The sequence below is a fragment of the Myotis yumanensis genome, unplaced genomic scaffold (assembly GCF_028538775.1).
Source record: "Myotis yumanensis isolate MYYU_CA2020_CCGP unplaced genomic scaffold, mMyoYum1.0.hap1 SCAF_19, whole genome shotgun sequence".
Lineage (NCBI taxonomy): Eukaryota > Metazoa > Chordata > Mammalia > Chiroptera > Vespertilionidae > Myotis > Myotis yumanensis.
Genome location: NW_027223770.1, coordinates 14,050,305 through 14,063,704, shown reverse-complemented (window position 1 = coordinate 14,063,704; position 13,400 = coordinate 14,050,305). Strand labels below are relative to the sequence as shown.

Here is a 13,400-nt window from a genome sequence, read left to right as displayed (position 1 = left end):
CAATCACGTCTCAGGCGTGTGTGTGTGTGTGTGTGTGTGTGTGTTTTATATGCTTCTCTTATGTGGTATGGATGACACCAATCTGCCTCCCCCAGGCCTTTTGGGCTCCATTTTTAAAAGAATTTTATGCTCTCAGATACTTTTTCTGAATAGAAGTATTTTCATTTCAAGATATCACAGTGGTCCAATCGGCAGTTGCTCTTCTTTAGCCTAAATGACGCCATTGTTCCTCCCATCCAACACAGACTTGCTCCTTGCGAGCGCAGGTTTTATTGCATTCCGACCTTCTTTGGGGACATGATTCTTCATGATCTCTTTTGGACAGGGTAGATCAAGGTGACTCACACCACCCCATCATTGGTTTCCATTATTCGTTTCATATTGGTGTATTGAAGGCTCAGAAGGAGCTCAGACATAAGAAATATCCAAACCGGTAGAGAATTCTTATGGGTTTATTTGAGCCAAACTCACAACAGTTGTCAGGAAGCAAAATCTCAATGGATTGAGAAAATGCTCCAGAGAATGGCAAAGGAGGAGACGCAAGGAGGGTTATATGAAATCCACTGGTGGTCAATTAAGGGGGCGGGAGAAAGCAACGCGAGGAAATACCTGGAATCAGATCAAAAGTAAAATGAACAGACACATACTTCTTTTACATGGGTCGGTGCAGGGTAGTTAACTAACATGTACATAGAGGTAGCATGTAGAGAAGGTAACAGCCGGGTGCGGTAGGCGTGCCGTAAGGGGTCTGGACAAGGAGATCACGCTGACATTTCAAAGGTCTGTTATCTTAGATGCAGAAGACAATGGACAGGCTCACCTCAGGTAAAGACTGACCTTTGTCCAGGGAGCTACAGGCCTGGGACTGGACTACCCTCCGTGACTCACTTTTGCTTAGGAAGTTTTATGTTCAGACTATCCTCTGTGGCTACCTTCAGTTTCTGAGTTTGTAGGGTCCACCAGGTTGGCCTCCCCTGAGCTTGTCAGGTTTAGGATGGGCCCCTTTTTTTGGTCCACAGTTCATGGTGTTTAAGAGGCAGTTGGATAGTTGACCACCCCCCAAATAGGTTGGTGTAAGAAATGACATGCCTATTTCTTTTCTAGATATTTAATGCTGTAAGCGAGCTGGCCAACACCACGGCCTACACGTCTGTCCGCATCCTCTCCGTGTCTCTCAATCAGGCAGAGCAGGAGCTTGAGGATCTCGCTGAGGTTGACTTGGAGTGGTCTAAGCCCACCGCAGGTGAGTGATTGCTGGAGCAGGTGCCATCTCTACACGGAGTGTCAGCGCCCCAGGTGGGCTCTGAGACCCTGAATTTGGTTCTTAATCTATTTATTAGGTTCCAACCATCCTTTTTTCATTTTTTTTAAAAAAATATGTTTTTATTGATTTCGGAGAGGAAGGGAGAGGGGGAGAGAGAGAGAGAGAGAAACATCAGTGATAAAGAATCATTGATTGGTTGCCTCTTGCATGCCCCCCTACTAGGGATTGAGCCCACAACCCAGGCATGTGCCCTGACCAGGAATTGAACCGCGACCTCCTGGTTCATGGGTTGACACTCAACCACTGAGCCACTCCAGCCAGGCCTTTTTTCATTTCTTATCGACTCTTCACCCTATTCCTGATGGTAGCCATTCCATACGTCTATTCCCAAGACTCCACTGCCGAGTCGTCTTCCGTGCTGTGAGCAGTGCCTCCACCTTCAGCCTCACTGAGCACCCCGAGGCCGCTCAGTGTGACCCCTTGAGCACCCTTCCTCCGTGCCTCAATGCTCTGTTCTCCTCTTTCTTCCTGTGTTTCCGTGTCAGAACACAGCTGACTGGGGTCCTCTCATGGCTGCCCCTGATGCGGGCTCTCACTTCCTCTGGGGCCTTCTCCCACCCATCGGGCTCTGGTCTGTGCGTCCAGCAGGAAATCTTTATTCCCCGCCCACTCCCAGTGGCTCTCTGTGCGGCCTCAAGGGAAGAGCAGTGAGCAAGGCAGACGCAGTCCCTGCTCTCAGAGGTTAGTTTTCCTTTATAACGAAACAGCAAAACGGAACATAACAGACACCCTTCACACAGTGCCTCCGCTCTCCCCTCTGCTTTGTTAAAACTTTCTAGGACATCTTCTTTTTCTCATTCTTCTCACTGCTTTTCCATGCGGTCACTCTTTAGCCCTTTATTGTCTGTCTTCTGCTTTCATCTCAACAACTTATTCACCTCAAAATGACTCCTGTCCTTCTCACGATACCTTCTGGATCCCTCTAAGCCTTCGACCCTGCCGACCACCCGCTTTGGGAGCCGCACATTCCTGTTAGCTGGCGTGGTACATCCTTTCCCTCGTCTTCCCTGCCTAGGTCTCTGCTTTCTCCAATTCCTTCCTCCAGTGTGGCCCCTGGTGATCTCTCTAGTCCCTGTTCTGTTTTGTCTGTCCATGCTTTACCTCGGTAACCTCGATGGCTCCTACATTTTCAAGTATTAATTAACTCACCAACTATTTGCGTGCCCACTATGTGCTAGGCGCTGGCCTTGGTGCTGGGGGTATAGCAGTGAATAAAACAGGCAAAAACAGCTGGTCTCATGGAGCTTGTATTCTAGAGCAGGGGGATGTAGAAAATGAATAATAAAATCAGTAAACTTTCTAGGAAGTACCTGATGTTATTCCGTATCACACTATCTGAGCTCTCCCTATCAGAACTTAGGAACTAAATTGATTTTGGTCAATTTGGGAGGAATGTTTTGGTCTGTGAACTCTCACTACATGTTATCCAAAACTTAGGAATCATTTAGATTTGGATAAGGGGTGCATACCTTGCTATCACCCCCCTTTCACTCTCTGAACTCGGACACCAGATAAATTTGGGATATCGAGGGATAGGTTAGACCAGTGGTCAGCAAACTCATTAGTCAACAGAGCCAAATATCAACAGTACTTCAAAATAGACTCGCCCAGGCCAAAAACCGACTTCTGCGCATGGGCCACGAAGTTTCAATCACACTGTACGTGCGCCCGCACATGGTATTTTGTGGAAGAGCCACACTCAAGGGGCCAAAGAGCCGCATGTGGCTCGCGAGCCGCAGTTTGCCGACCACGGGGTTAGACTCTAACCGTTAGAGGGTGATGCGTGCTAATGACACTAAGTAAATACATCAGGGAAGGCAATCAGTTCAGACTCTTGGGGTCTGTGATAGGTAGTGGTTTCCAGTTTAGAGCGGCCGTGGAATTCCTAGTGAGAAGGCAGCATTTCAGTGATACCCTGACGGAGGTGAGGCAGTGAGATATCTGGGGAGGAGCCCATAGGCCAAGTCCTTCTCACACTTCGTGTCTCTCCTGCCTCTGCTGTGGTCACATCTCTCTGCTTGCCGCTGGGAAGGCTTCCTGACGCTGAGGACTCACGTAATTAGCGTGGACCCACCTGGATAATCCAGGACCCTCTTCATCTCCAGGTCCTTAACCCCAATCACATTCACAAAAGCCCTTTAGCCACAAAAGGTATAGCCACAGGTTATAACCATTAGGGTGTGGACATTTTTGGGGGGCTGCTCTGCCTACACACAATCTCATTCTCAAGGGGCTTTCCATCTTCTTTACTCCCCTCCCCCCACTCTTAGCTTCCTTTTGTAACCTATGCTCCAGTCCAACACTTTCAACATTTTCCTGTGCCTTTTAATATATTGTCTTTTCTGCCTAGAATTCCAGCTCTGCTTATTCAACCTCTGTCTATCCTTCCAGACTTCCCACCTCTCTCCCTCTTTTTTTAAAAAATATGTTTGTATTGATTTTAGAGAGAGAGGAAGGGAAAGGGAAAGAGAGAATAATCTGTGAGATAGAAATATCGATTGATCGCCTCCATACACACCCTAAGCGGAGGTGGAACCTGCAATCCGGGCATGTGCCCTGACCGGGAATCAAACCAGTGACCTTTTGGTACATGGGATACCACTCAACCAACTGAACCACCCTGGCCAGAGCTCTCCCTGCTCCTCTTCATTACCTTTTCTCTCTACCTGCTCATCAATGAAACCAGCTTCATACCAGCCACCCACAACCACCCAACACCAGCCCACAAACATCTACTGACTCTCTGGTAGGTCCAGACACTGAATAGGGTGAACTAAGCAAATAGTTCAGTAGGGTCAGTGAAACACTATGCATGCAGCGGTTCTCAACCTGTGGGTCGCGAACAATGAAAATACATCCTGCATATCAGATATTTACATGATGATCCATAACAGTAGCAAAATTACAGTTATGAAGTAGCAACGAAAATAATTTTATGGTTGGAGGTCACCACAGCATGAGGAACTGTATGAAAGGGTCGCGGCATTAGGAAGGTTGAGAACCACTGGTAGAGTATTGTGGAAGCGCCGGGGGAGGCCAGTCTTAGGATTTTATGATCTGCCTTTCATTTTACATTCATTCTTTTTAAAGCCCCTTAATACACGTCAGTACCTCTGGAGGCACTTAACCATATTTTGCCCTATATTTTACTCAGCTGAATAAATGTCTTATTTTGTAGAATATGACCTATGAGGAGAGATCCCATGGTTCTCCTTTTTTGCTACTTACTGTACTCCCGCCATCTAGACGTGCCTGGCACCTTAGTAGGTGCTCCATCAATTTTAATTGACTTGAATCCTCACTGTGACACTCTCAGCTGTTTGAGTGCCAAAACTGGATTGAATTGGGATCTTGAGTGGTGCCAAGCCAGTGCCTTAGACACAGCAGTTCCTTAGGAAATTCTGGGTTGAATGACCCTGTCAGGTGAGTGTGTGTGTGCCCGTTCCCCTCTTCATCAGCTTTCTTCCCACATGGAATTGATCACTCCCGTGTGTGTTAGTGACACGTGAGCTGTATGGACACGTGAGCTTTCTATGCTGAACATTTAAGCACCAGTTTTGGTTTTTGTTGCTTTCTCTTTTAGCCAGATGTTGCATCCCTGACCTGCTGCCCATGTCTTCATGACCATTAGCTATAAAATGGGGTAGAAAAAAGACACATTTCTTCCCGACATGCTCCCTGTTTCCTCATTTCTTTCCACGGAGCTAAGTGGGGACGAATGGCGAGGGAAAGGTAGAGGTGAAGAGAAGGTGGTCGAGGGGCCCGATGGCCTTTCTGCCCTCACCTGTTGAGGAGGACTAATCGTATTCCGAGGTTCTCAGGAACCTGTAGGTAATAGGGGAGCATGGGTGGGGGGGGTCCACTCGCCTGGCCAGGGAGCTTTGGTTCTCTGCAAATGAGATCATGGCCTCTCAATCTTCTCCTACTTTTGGAAATTCTTAGCAAGGAACACAAGGGATGGACCACACCCCTTCTTCTCACCTAGACCCATCTGTATCCCTCTACTCTTTTTTTTATTTTTTTTATTGATTTTTCACAGAGAGGAAGGGAGAGGGACAGAGAGTTAGAAACATCAATGAGAGAGAAACATCGATCAGCTGCCTCCTGCACACCCCCCACTGGGGATGTGCCCGCAACCAAGGCACATGCCCTTGACCGGAATTGAACCTGGGACCCTTCAGTCCGCAGGCCGACGCTCTATCCACTGAGCCAAACCAGTCAGGGCTCCCTCTACTCTCTACCTGACCCTCTTCTTCTGAACAGAAAACTTGGGCCATGGGAGTTTCGAGTACATGTCGGCCGTGTGCTGGCTCTTCGGGCGCAACCTGTATGACACGCTGCAGTATCCCGTGGGGCTGATCTCCTCTTCGTGGGGCGGGACCCCCATTGAAGCCTGGTCATCTGGAAGGTCGCTGAGAGCCTGCAGGGTCCCTAAGGAAGGGTAAGAAAGCATCCCGCAGTCCGGGAGAAAGCCTGCCAGGAAATTAGATAAAAGAGGAGAATCGCGGTCTCCTCTGGGGGGTGAAGTACGTGCTGAGTGTCCAAATATGTATTAACTTGTTCCGTGCACAAGCAAGGTATTATTTTCACTGTCACCACCACCACAGCCATCTGAGAACAGCACAAGCAATTATGAGTCTTTTTCTTAATAATAATTATAGCTAATACTTACTGAGAGCTTTATGCTGAAAAATGTTGTAAGTAGTTTATATATAGTAACTCATTTAATATAACAATCTCTTGAAATGTAGATACTGTTAACATAGCGTGGAAAAAGATACCAACTCGGAGCCCAGCCGGCATGGCTCAGTGGTTGAGCATCGAGCTATGAACCAGGAGGTCACCATTTGATTCCCGGTCAGGACAAATGCCTGGGTTGCGGGCTCCGTCCCCAGTGTGGGGCGTGCAGGAGGCAGCCGATCAATGATTCTCATCATTGATGTTTCTATCTCTCTCTCTCCCTCTCCCTTCCTCTCTGAAATCAATAAAAAAAAAAATATATTTTTTTAAAAAGATACTAAGTCGGAGAGAGCTTTAGTAACTTGCTCATGGACACACGAGTAAGTGGCAAAGGCTGGCCTCAGTGTCTGCTCTTAACCACTGTGTTGTATTGCTTAGCAGAATAAACACTGTAACAGGAAGAACAAGTAGACATGTAATCAAAGAAATATGTAGTGCAGTGATTAGGAAAGCACACTGAGGGAAAGCTAGATCGGGAAGGACACGTGGTGCGGGGTTTGGGTCGGAGGACGGGCTACTTAATAAAATCTCGATCGTCCTGCTAACGTAGAGATGAACGATACGTGGATGGCCTTCCCAGACATCGTCTCATCAGTCCTGGGAAGGCCTCTGGGAAGAGGGTGGACTTGAGCTCCTGGTTTCGCTTGGGTAAAGGTGTGCCTGTGTGAAGACATTCCATTTTGGAGCAGAAGGAATTGCCTGCAGTAAAGCAGGAGGCATCTGAAGCCAGGCCTCCCAGATCTCTGAGGACATGGAAGGGACAATTCCAAGGGCGTGGGGGAGGGGGTGTACATTCCTACAAGCATTCTACAGAGAAACTTAGCAACACGTTGAAAGCCTTTTAAAAAAAAAATGTGTCCTTTCACCCAGCCGTTTCCAATCTGGGAGTTGATCTTAAGGAAATACTTAAGCCTGCATGCAATGAGGAAGCTATAGGAAAGAGAATCGTGGCGTTGCTTATAAAAGCAAAAAGCTTGAAACGATCTAAGTGTCTGTTCATGGAGGACTAGTCAAACAGATCTATTGCCTTGTGTGTGAGACTCGTAATAACACACGTCTCCTCTTTGTGGCTTTAATGACCTGATCTGGGAACTGGGGTGGCCCACGCTGAACCCATGGAAAACTGACTGATACCCTTATCCTGGGAAGAACCTGGAGGTGAAATTCAGAGACTGTTCACACGTGTCCATGTGAGGCAGAGCAGTTCAATGTAATTCTGTGTTGCTGTCATCAGAAATTTGCCCCAAGTAAAAGCTGGAGAGGCACCCAGGTGAGGGATCATAATGTGATCGATCACTAGCTCTCTCCTGACACTTGTGCGCCTTACCGATTTCAGGTTCACGTCACCGGCTTCTATAAGTGGCCCCAGTAAACACTCTGTTCTCTGGAACGCCATGATCCATCCACTACATAATATGACTCTGAAAGGCGTGATATGGTACCAGGGTGAGCGTTCGATTTGCTATTTCTCCACTGTGTCAGTTAGCTTGACTGAATAACAAACCATCCTAGAATTTAGCGACTTACAACAAAAGCAATGTTATTTAGCTCCCTGTTCTGTGGCCTAGCAGGGTCGGTTCTCCGTCTGGGCTGCTTTGGCTCATTTCCGCTGGGATCTTTATATGTCTTTGGCCATCTGGCAGGTTGACTGATGGCTGGGTGACTTAGAATGGCCTCTCTTCCATGTGTGTTGGCTGGGGTCCCGAGGTTCTCCTGTGGCCCCCCCACCCTTCAGGAAGCTAGCTCAGACTTATTTACTGTTTACATAGCAGTTTCAGGGTTCCAAGTGTATCGAGAGAGCAGACCCCCCGAACTGAAGCACTTTTCAAGCCTGCTTGTATCATGTTTGCTGATGCCCCTGTCGGCCCGAGCAAGGCCAGTCCAGAGAGACTGCAGGGAGGCCCACTTCCTAAGGCAGGGCTAGAGGTTGGGGAGTATTGTGTGGCCATTTTTGCTTCTACCCCAAACTTCTCTCACCACTTGGGCTGTTTCCAGGGGAGGCCAATATCGATTTGAACAGGGACCTGTACAACTGCACGTTCCCCGCGCTCATTGAGGACTGGCGCCAGACCTTCCACCTCGGCTCTGAGGGGCAAACGGAGCCCCTCTTCCCGTTTGGATTTGTGCAGGTATGTGTGGAGGGGAGGAGGGTCTACGGACCTTGCCGTGGGGATGTGCCACTGAGATCTCCTTCCTGGAACCCAGATTCTTCTTTCACCCTCATAGCCGCTGGTCAGGGACTGAATGTATGACTTAATTCATCTCTGTTCACTGCGGGGACAAGTGAGTCTTTTAAAAAGTTAAGAAGTAACTAATATGTCTTCCTATTAAAAAAGTACTGCATGTTGATTAAAGAAATATGAAAAAGATAAGCTAAAAAACATTTATAATTCCACCATCCAGAAATAAGCAGACTTTTCTGCTCATTATTTGTGAAATAGGATCCATACTACAATAGTGTACCATATCTTGCTTTTTCTTTCTCATAATGTTATATTGTGAACATTTTTCATGCTAATAAATAGATTTTATTTATTATACTTATTCATTTATTTTAAAAATATTTTTATTGATTTCAGAGAGGAAGGGAGAGGGAAAGAGAGAGAGAGAGAGAGAGAGAGATGAGAATCATCGATCGGCCGCCTCCCGCATACCCCACCCTGGGGATCAATCCCGCAACCTGGGCATATGTCCCAACTGGGAATCGAACCATGACCTCCTGGTTCATAGGTCAATGCTCAACCACTGAGTCAATAAATACTAATCTTGGGCACATTTTTAAAAAAATACATATTTTATTGATTTTTTTACAGAGAGGAAGGGAGAGGGATAGAGAGTTAGAAACATCAGTGAGAGAGAAACATTGATCAGCTGCCTCCTGCACACCCCCCAGTGGGGATGTGCCCGCAACCAAGGTACATGCCCTTGACCGGAATCGAACCCGGGCCCCTTCGGCCCCTAGGCCGACGCTCTCTCCACTGAGCCAAACCGGTCAGGACTAGGGCACAATTTATAATGATTACAGAGTACTCTGAAATACGGTTATATTATAATTTATTTAACGAGGCCTTGATAAATGGGCACTGAGGTTGCTTTAAATGTTTTGCTTTTATAAGCAGCAGCATGTTTCTATTCCTTGCAGCTAAATCCTTACACGCATGCTTAATTTTTCCCATAAGATAAATTCCCAGGAATGAAATTGCTAGGTTAAATTGAATACTTTTTAAGGCTCTGAACATGTTCCCAAAGTTCCCTGTAGAAATTTCTGAGTGGGTATGACTGTATACCCTTCACAACAATGTGTGAGAACGTTCCCTTCCCCACACCCTCCCTAACTTGGTGTCATCCCTGCCACTCCTTAGAAGGGACCTCGTTCTCTCACTCCCAGCCCATGGCACATGCTCTTTGCCTGAAATAATCTCTCTCTCCCACACTTTCCCAGCGAACTTTTACGTATCCTGCAGCTCTCGCCCTGGGTGTCACTTAGGAAGCCCTCTGTGACTTACCGAAGTTTGAGTAAGGTGGTAGTTCTGACTTTGCTGGAACACAGGAAATGAAACAAGTAAAATGTTATAAAACCAAGACCCAACTCACGCCGTAGTGAGGGAATGGGCTTTCACATCTGAGTTGGACAGAATACTTCCCGACAGCTGCCTCTGGATGTCCACAGTTTCCCTTCCCACCAGCCACCCATCTCCTCTACCTCGTCCTACTTCACCATACTTTTTTTGGATAAAGATTTTTATAGACACTCTTTGCACTTATAACTACTTTACAATCATTTTCTTTCTTACATTTATTTTGACTTTGAAACAAGATTATTCTGCTCATTATCATCAAAATAGCAACTCCTGTCACAGTTCTGAGTTACTGTTGGTGGAACTACATTTGGGTTTTGAGGTACTTTTTTTTGTCTCTTAGCCTGTGTACTTGCTGATTTAAATGTGACTTCAGCCAGCTCAACCCAGAAGTATGTGCTGAATGCTCGCAATGTGCTCTGAACTGTGCGAGGTGCTGGAAACAGCACGAACCAGAGACCTTGTCCTGGCACCGCGGCCTTCCAGTTTAGTAGAATCCCCTTAGCCTCTGGGCTTAACTTGATGTCATCAACAAAAATATGTTGGTCACAGGTGGAATACCGCGACTATAAACATCTACCTTCAAAGGGAGATACCGGATCACAGCTGCCTTCAGATCGAAGCCAGCCTGCCTGGATTCCGATCCCGGCTCCGGCACTTCTTCAGCTATGCGATTTTGAACAAGATATCAAACTCCTTTGTTATTTTAAGTGTTAGTGAGTTAATCCATGTAAAGCTTGGCACATGTCAGATAAAGTTAGTGTTTGCTTTTGTTTATTTATTATTTTTATTGATTTCAGGAAGGAAGAGGGAGAGAGAGATAGATACATCAGTGATAAGAGAGAATCATTGATTGGCTTCCTCCTGCACACCCCACACTGAGGATTGAGACCGCAACTGGGGCATATACCCTGACCAGGAATCGAACCGTGACCTCCTGGTTCATAGGTCAACGCCTCGAGCACTGAGCCACGCCAGCTGGGCACTGTTTGTTTTTATTAATGAGAGAGGCCAGAAAATCTGGAGGTTCAGTGGTCTGTAAGGAAAGATGAATGTTGGGTTTGAAGTGATGGTTGCAGGAACTGGAGCACAGTTAGCGATGCAGGACTCAAGCTCAGTAGATAGACCAGGGCCAGACGCATGTGTCAGAGATTATTCATGGAGAGGTGACCTGAAGCATGGTGGGGGCAGGAGTCCCTATGATGCTTTCTTAAAAGGGGTTTGGAGTGGAACAGACTGCAAAGTGCAGTATGTTATTTGTAAAGCCCTCTGGATGTGGCCACCTTTCTATTCTTTGGCTATTATATGCCTTCAGAAGCAGCAGCATTTCTATTAATCACCATAGGAGGCTGAACAGCACCCCGCTGTATCCTTAGGAAAAACAATTTGGTTGTGGAGTGTGCTGGTGCCCCCATGTGGCCAGTATGTACTAGTGCAATCAATGAAATGGGAGTGGAGAATTGCTGCAGGAATTCTCGGCAAAACTGCCATTTTGAGAAACTTCCTTGGCATGAGTGACTGTTGTTGGCATTTCTCCCTGTTGTGTGGCACACTGGTACTTACCCTAGAGCAGTGGTTCTCAACCTTCTGGCCCTTTAAATACAGTTCCTCATGTTGTGACCCAACCATAAAATTATTTTCGTTGCTACTTCATAACTGTAATGTTGCTACTGTTATGAATCGTCATGTAAATATCTGATATGCAGGATGGTCTTAGGCGGCCCCTGTGAAAGGGTCGTTCAACCGCCAAAGGGGTCGAGACCCACAGGTTGAGAACCGCTGCCCTAGACCTTTCTGGTAGCTTTGTTACCGAGATCCCCATCCCGGCACTGACGGGTGAATATGGTTCCACCTTCAGTCTTCTGGGTGTCTTGTGGGAAGAAGAGGGGTGACTCATGGATCTTTTAATCCAATTTCCTAGTTTTCATGACATTCCATTATGAAGCTTCACTACCTTTTATCATTTCATCGATTAAAGCCAATTTGCATAAGAGATTTTAATAAGCGAATTGGAAATATCACCTACATCCCACATCATACTGTCCAATAAGAAATGTTCAGCCATGGCCGGGTGGCTCGGTTGGTTGGAGCGTCATCATTCCCCTAGACCAGGGGTCAGCAAACTCATTAGTCAACAGAGCCAAATATCAACAGTACAACGATTGAAATTTCTTTTGAGAGCCACATTTTTTAAACAAACTATATAGGTAGGTACATTGTTATTAACTTAATTAGGGTACTCCTAAGGCTTAGGAAGAGCCACACTCAAGGGGCCAAAGAGCCGCATGTGGCTCGTGAGCTGCGGTTTGCCGACCACTGCCCTATACCAAAAGGTTGCAGGTTCAATCCCTGGTCAGAGTACATACAGGAGGCAACCAGTCAATGTTTCTCTCTCACATTGATGTGTTGGGTGTTGTTTTTTTCTCTCTCCCTTCCTCTCTCTATAAAATCAATAAACATATCCTAGGGCGAGGATTAAGAAAAACAAAAAGAAAATGTCCAAACCTGTAGGGAATTTTTTATTTTATTTTTTTATTTTTATTTTTGTTAATCCTCACCAGAGGATATTTTCCCCATTGATTTTTAGAGAGAGTGGAAGGGAAACAGGGAAGGAGGGGGAAAGAGAGAGAGAGAAACATCCATGTGAGAGAGACACATCAATTGGTTGCCTCCCATGCACATGCCATGAATGGGGACAAACCTGCAACCCAGGTGTGTGCCCTTGACCAGGCATCAAACCTGAGACCCTTTGGTGTACGGGCCGATGCTCTAACCATTGAGCACGCTGGCCAGGGCTTTATGAGTTTATTGAGCCAAATGGAAGACAATTGCTAGGAAGCAAAATCCCAACGGATGGAGATTTGCCCCAGAGAATGGCAGTTGTGCAGCTTGTTTTATACACAGTGGGGCCTTGACTTACCAGTGTCCCGACTAACGAGTTTTTCGAGATATGAGTTGCAAGCTAAAATTCAGGTTACGAGCCAGCTTCAGATACCCCACCGCTAGTTGGCGCAGCGAACGTCACAGTGAACGCCACAACATCAGCCCAGCATCACTCGTTCACTTTTTGATTTGACATATGAGTAATTTGAGTTACGAGCTCCGTCACGGAACGAATTAAACTCATAAGTCACGGCCCCACTGTATTGGAATCAAAGCAGATGGAAGGGAGTTACATGAAATGCATTAGTGGCAGGATAAGGCGGTGGGAGAAAGCAAAGCGGGGAAAGCTCTAGGACTGGGTAAAGAGTAAAATGGAAAGACACTTCTTTTACATGGGTGGGTACAGGATAGTTAACTAACGTGTACATAGAGGTGGCATGTGGAGAACAAGAGACAGTGAGGGGTTCCGTGGTGTCCTGCCTGGTGCGGTAGGTGTGCCGTAAGGGGTCTGGACAAGGAGATCACGCTGACATTTCAAAGGTCTGTTATCTTAGATGCAGAAAGACAATGGACAGGCTCACCTCAGGTAAAGACTGACCTTTGTCCAGGGAGCTACAGGCCTGGGACTGGACGACCCGCCGTGACGCGCTTTTAGTTGGGAAGTTTTATGTTCAGATCATCCTCTCTGGTGACTCGAAGCCTCTGAGTGTGTAAGGCCGCCATGCAGGCCTCCCTGAGCTGGCCGGGGTTAGTATGTGGCCCCTTTTCGTCCACATGCCCTTCATCCCATATCCCTTCTGCTACGGTTGCAGCCTCTCCAGTGTTTTCCTGATGACCTTCTACTCTTTCTGGAACAACTCCGGGAGCAGGAAATG

At 46.8% G+C, this 13,400-nt stretch overlaps 1 protein-coding gene across 1 annotated transcript in view; it reads left to right on the top strand.

Annotated features, from left to right (window-relative positions):
- SIAE (sialic acid acetylesterase) overlaps nucleotides 1-13,400 on the top strand; it is a 42,215-nt gene that overhangs the window by 21,029 nt on the left and 7,786 nt on the right. The window contains 4 exon segments of the mRNA XM_070399995.1: nucleotides 1,105-1,243; nucleotides 5,588-5,765; nucleotides 7,401-7,510; nucleotides 8,060-8,193. Coding sequence (XP_070256096.1) covers nucleotides 1,105-1,243; nucleotides 5,588-5,765; nucleotides 7,401-7,510; nucleotides 8,060-8,193 — 561 coding nt within the window.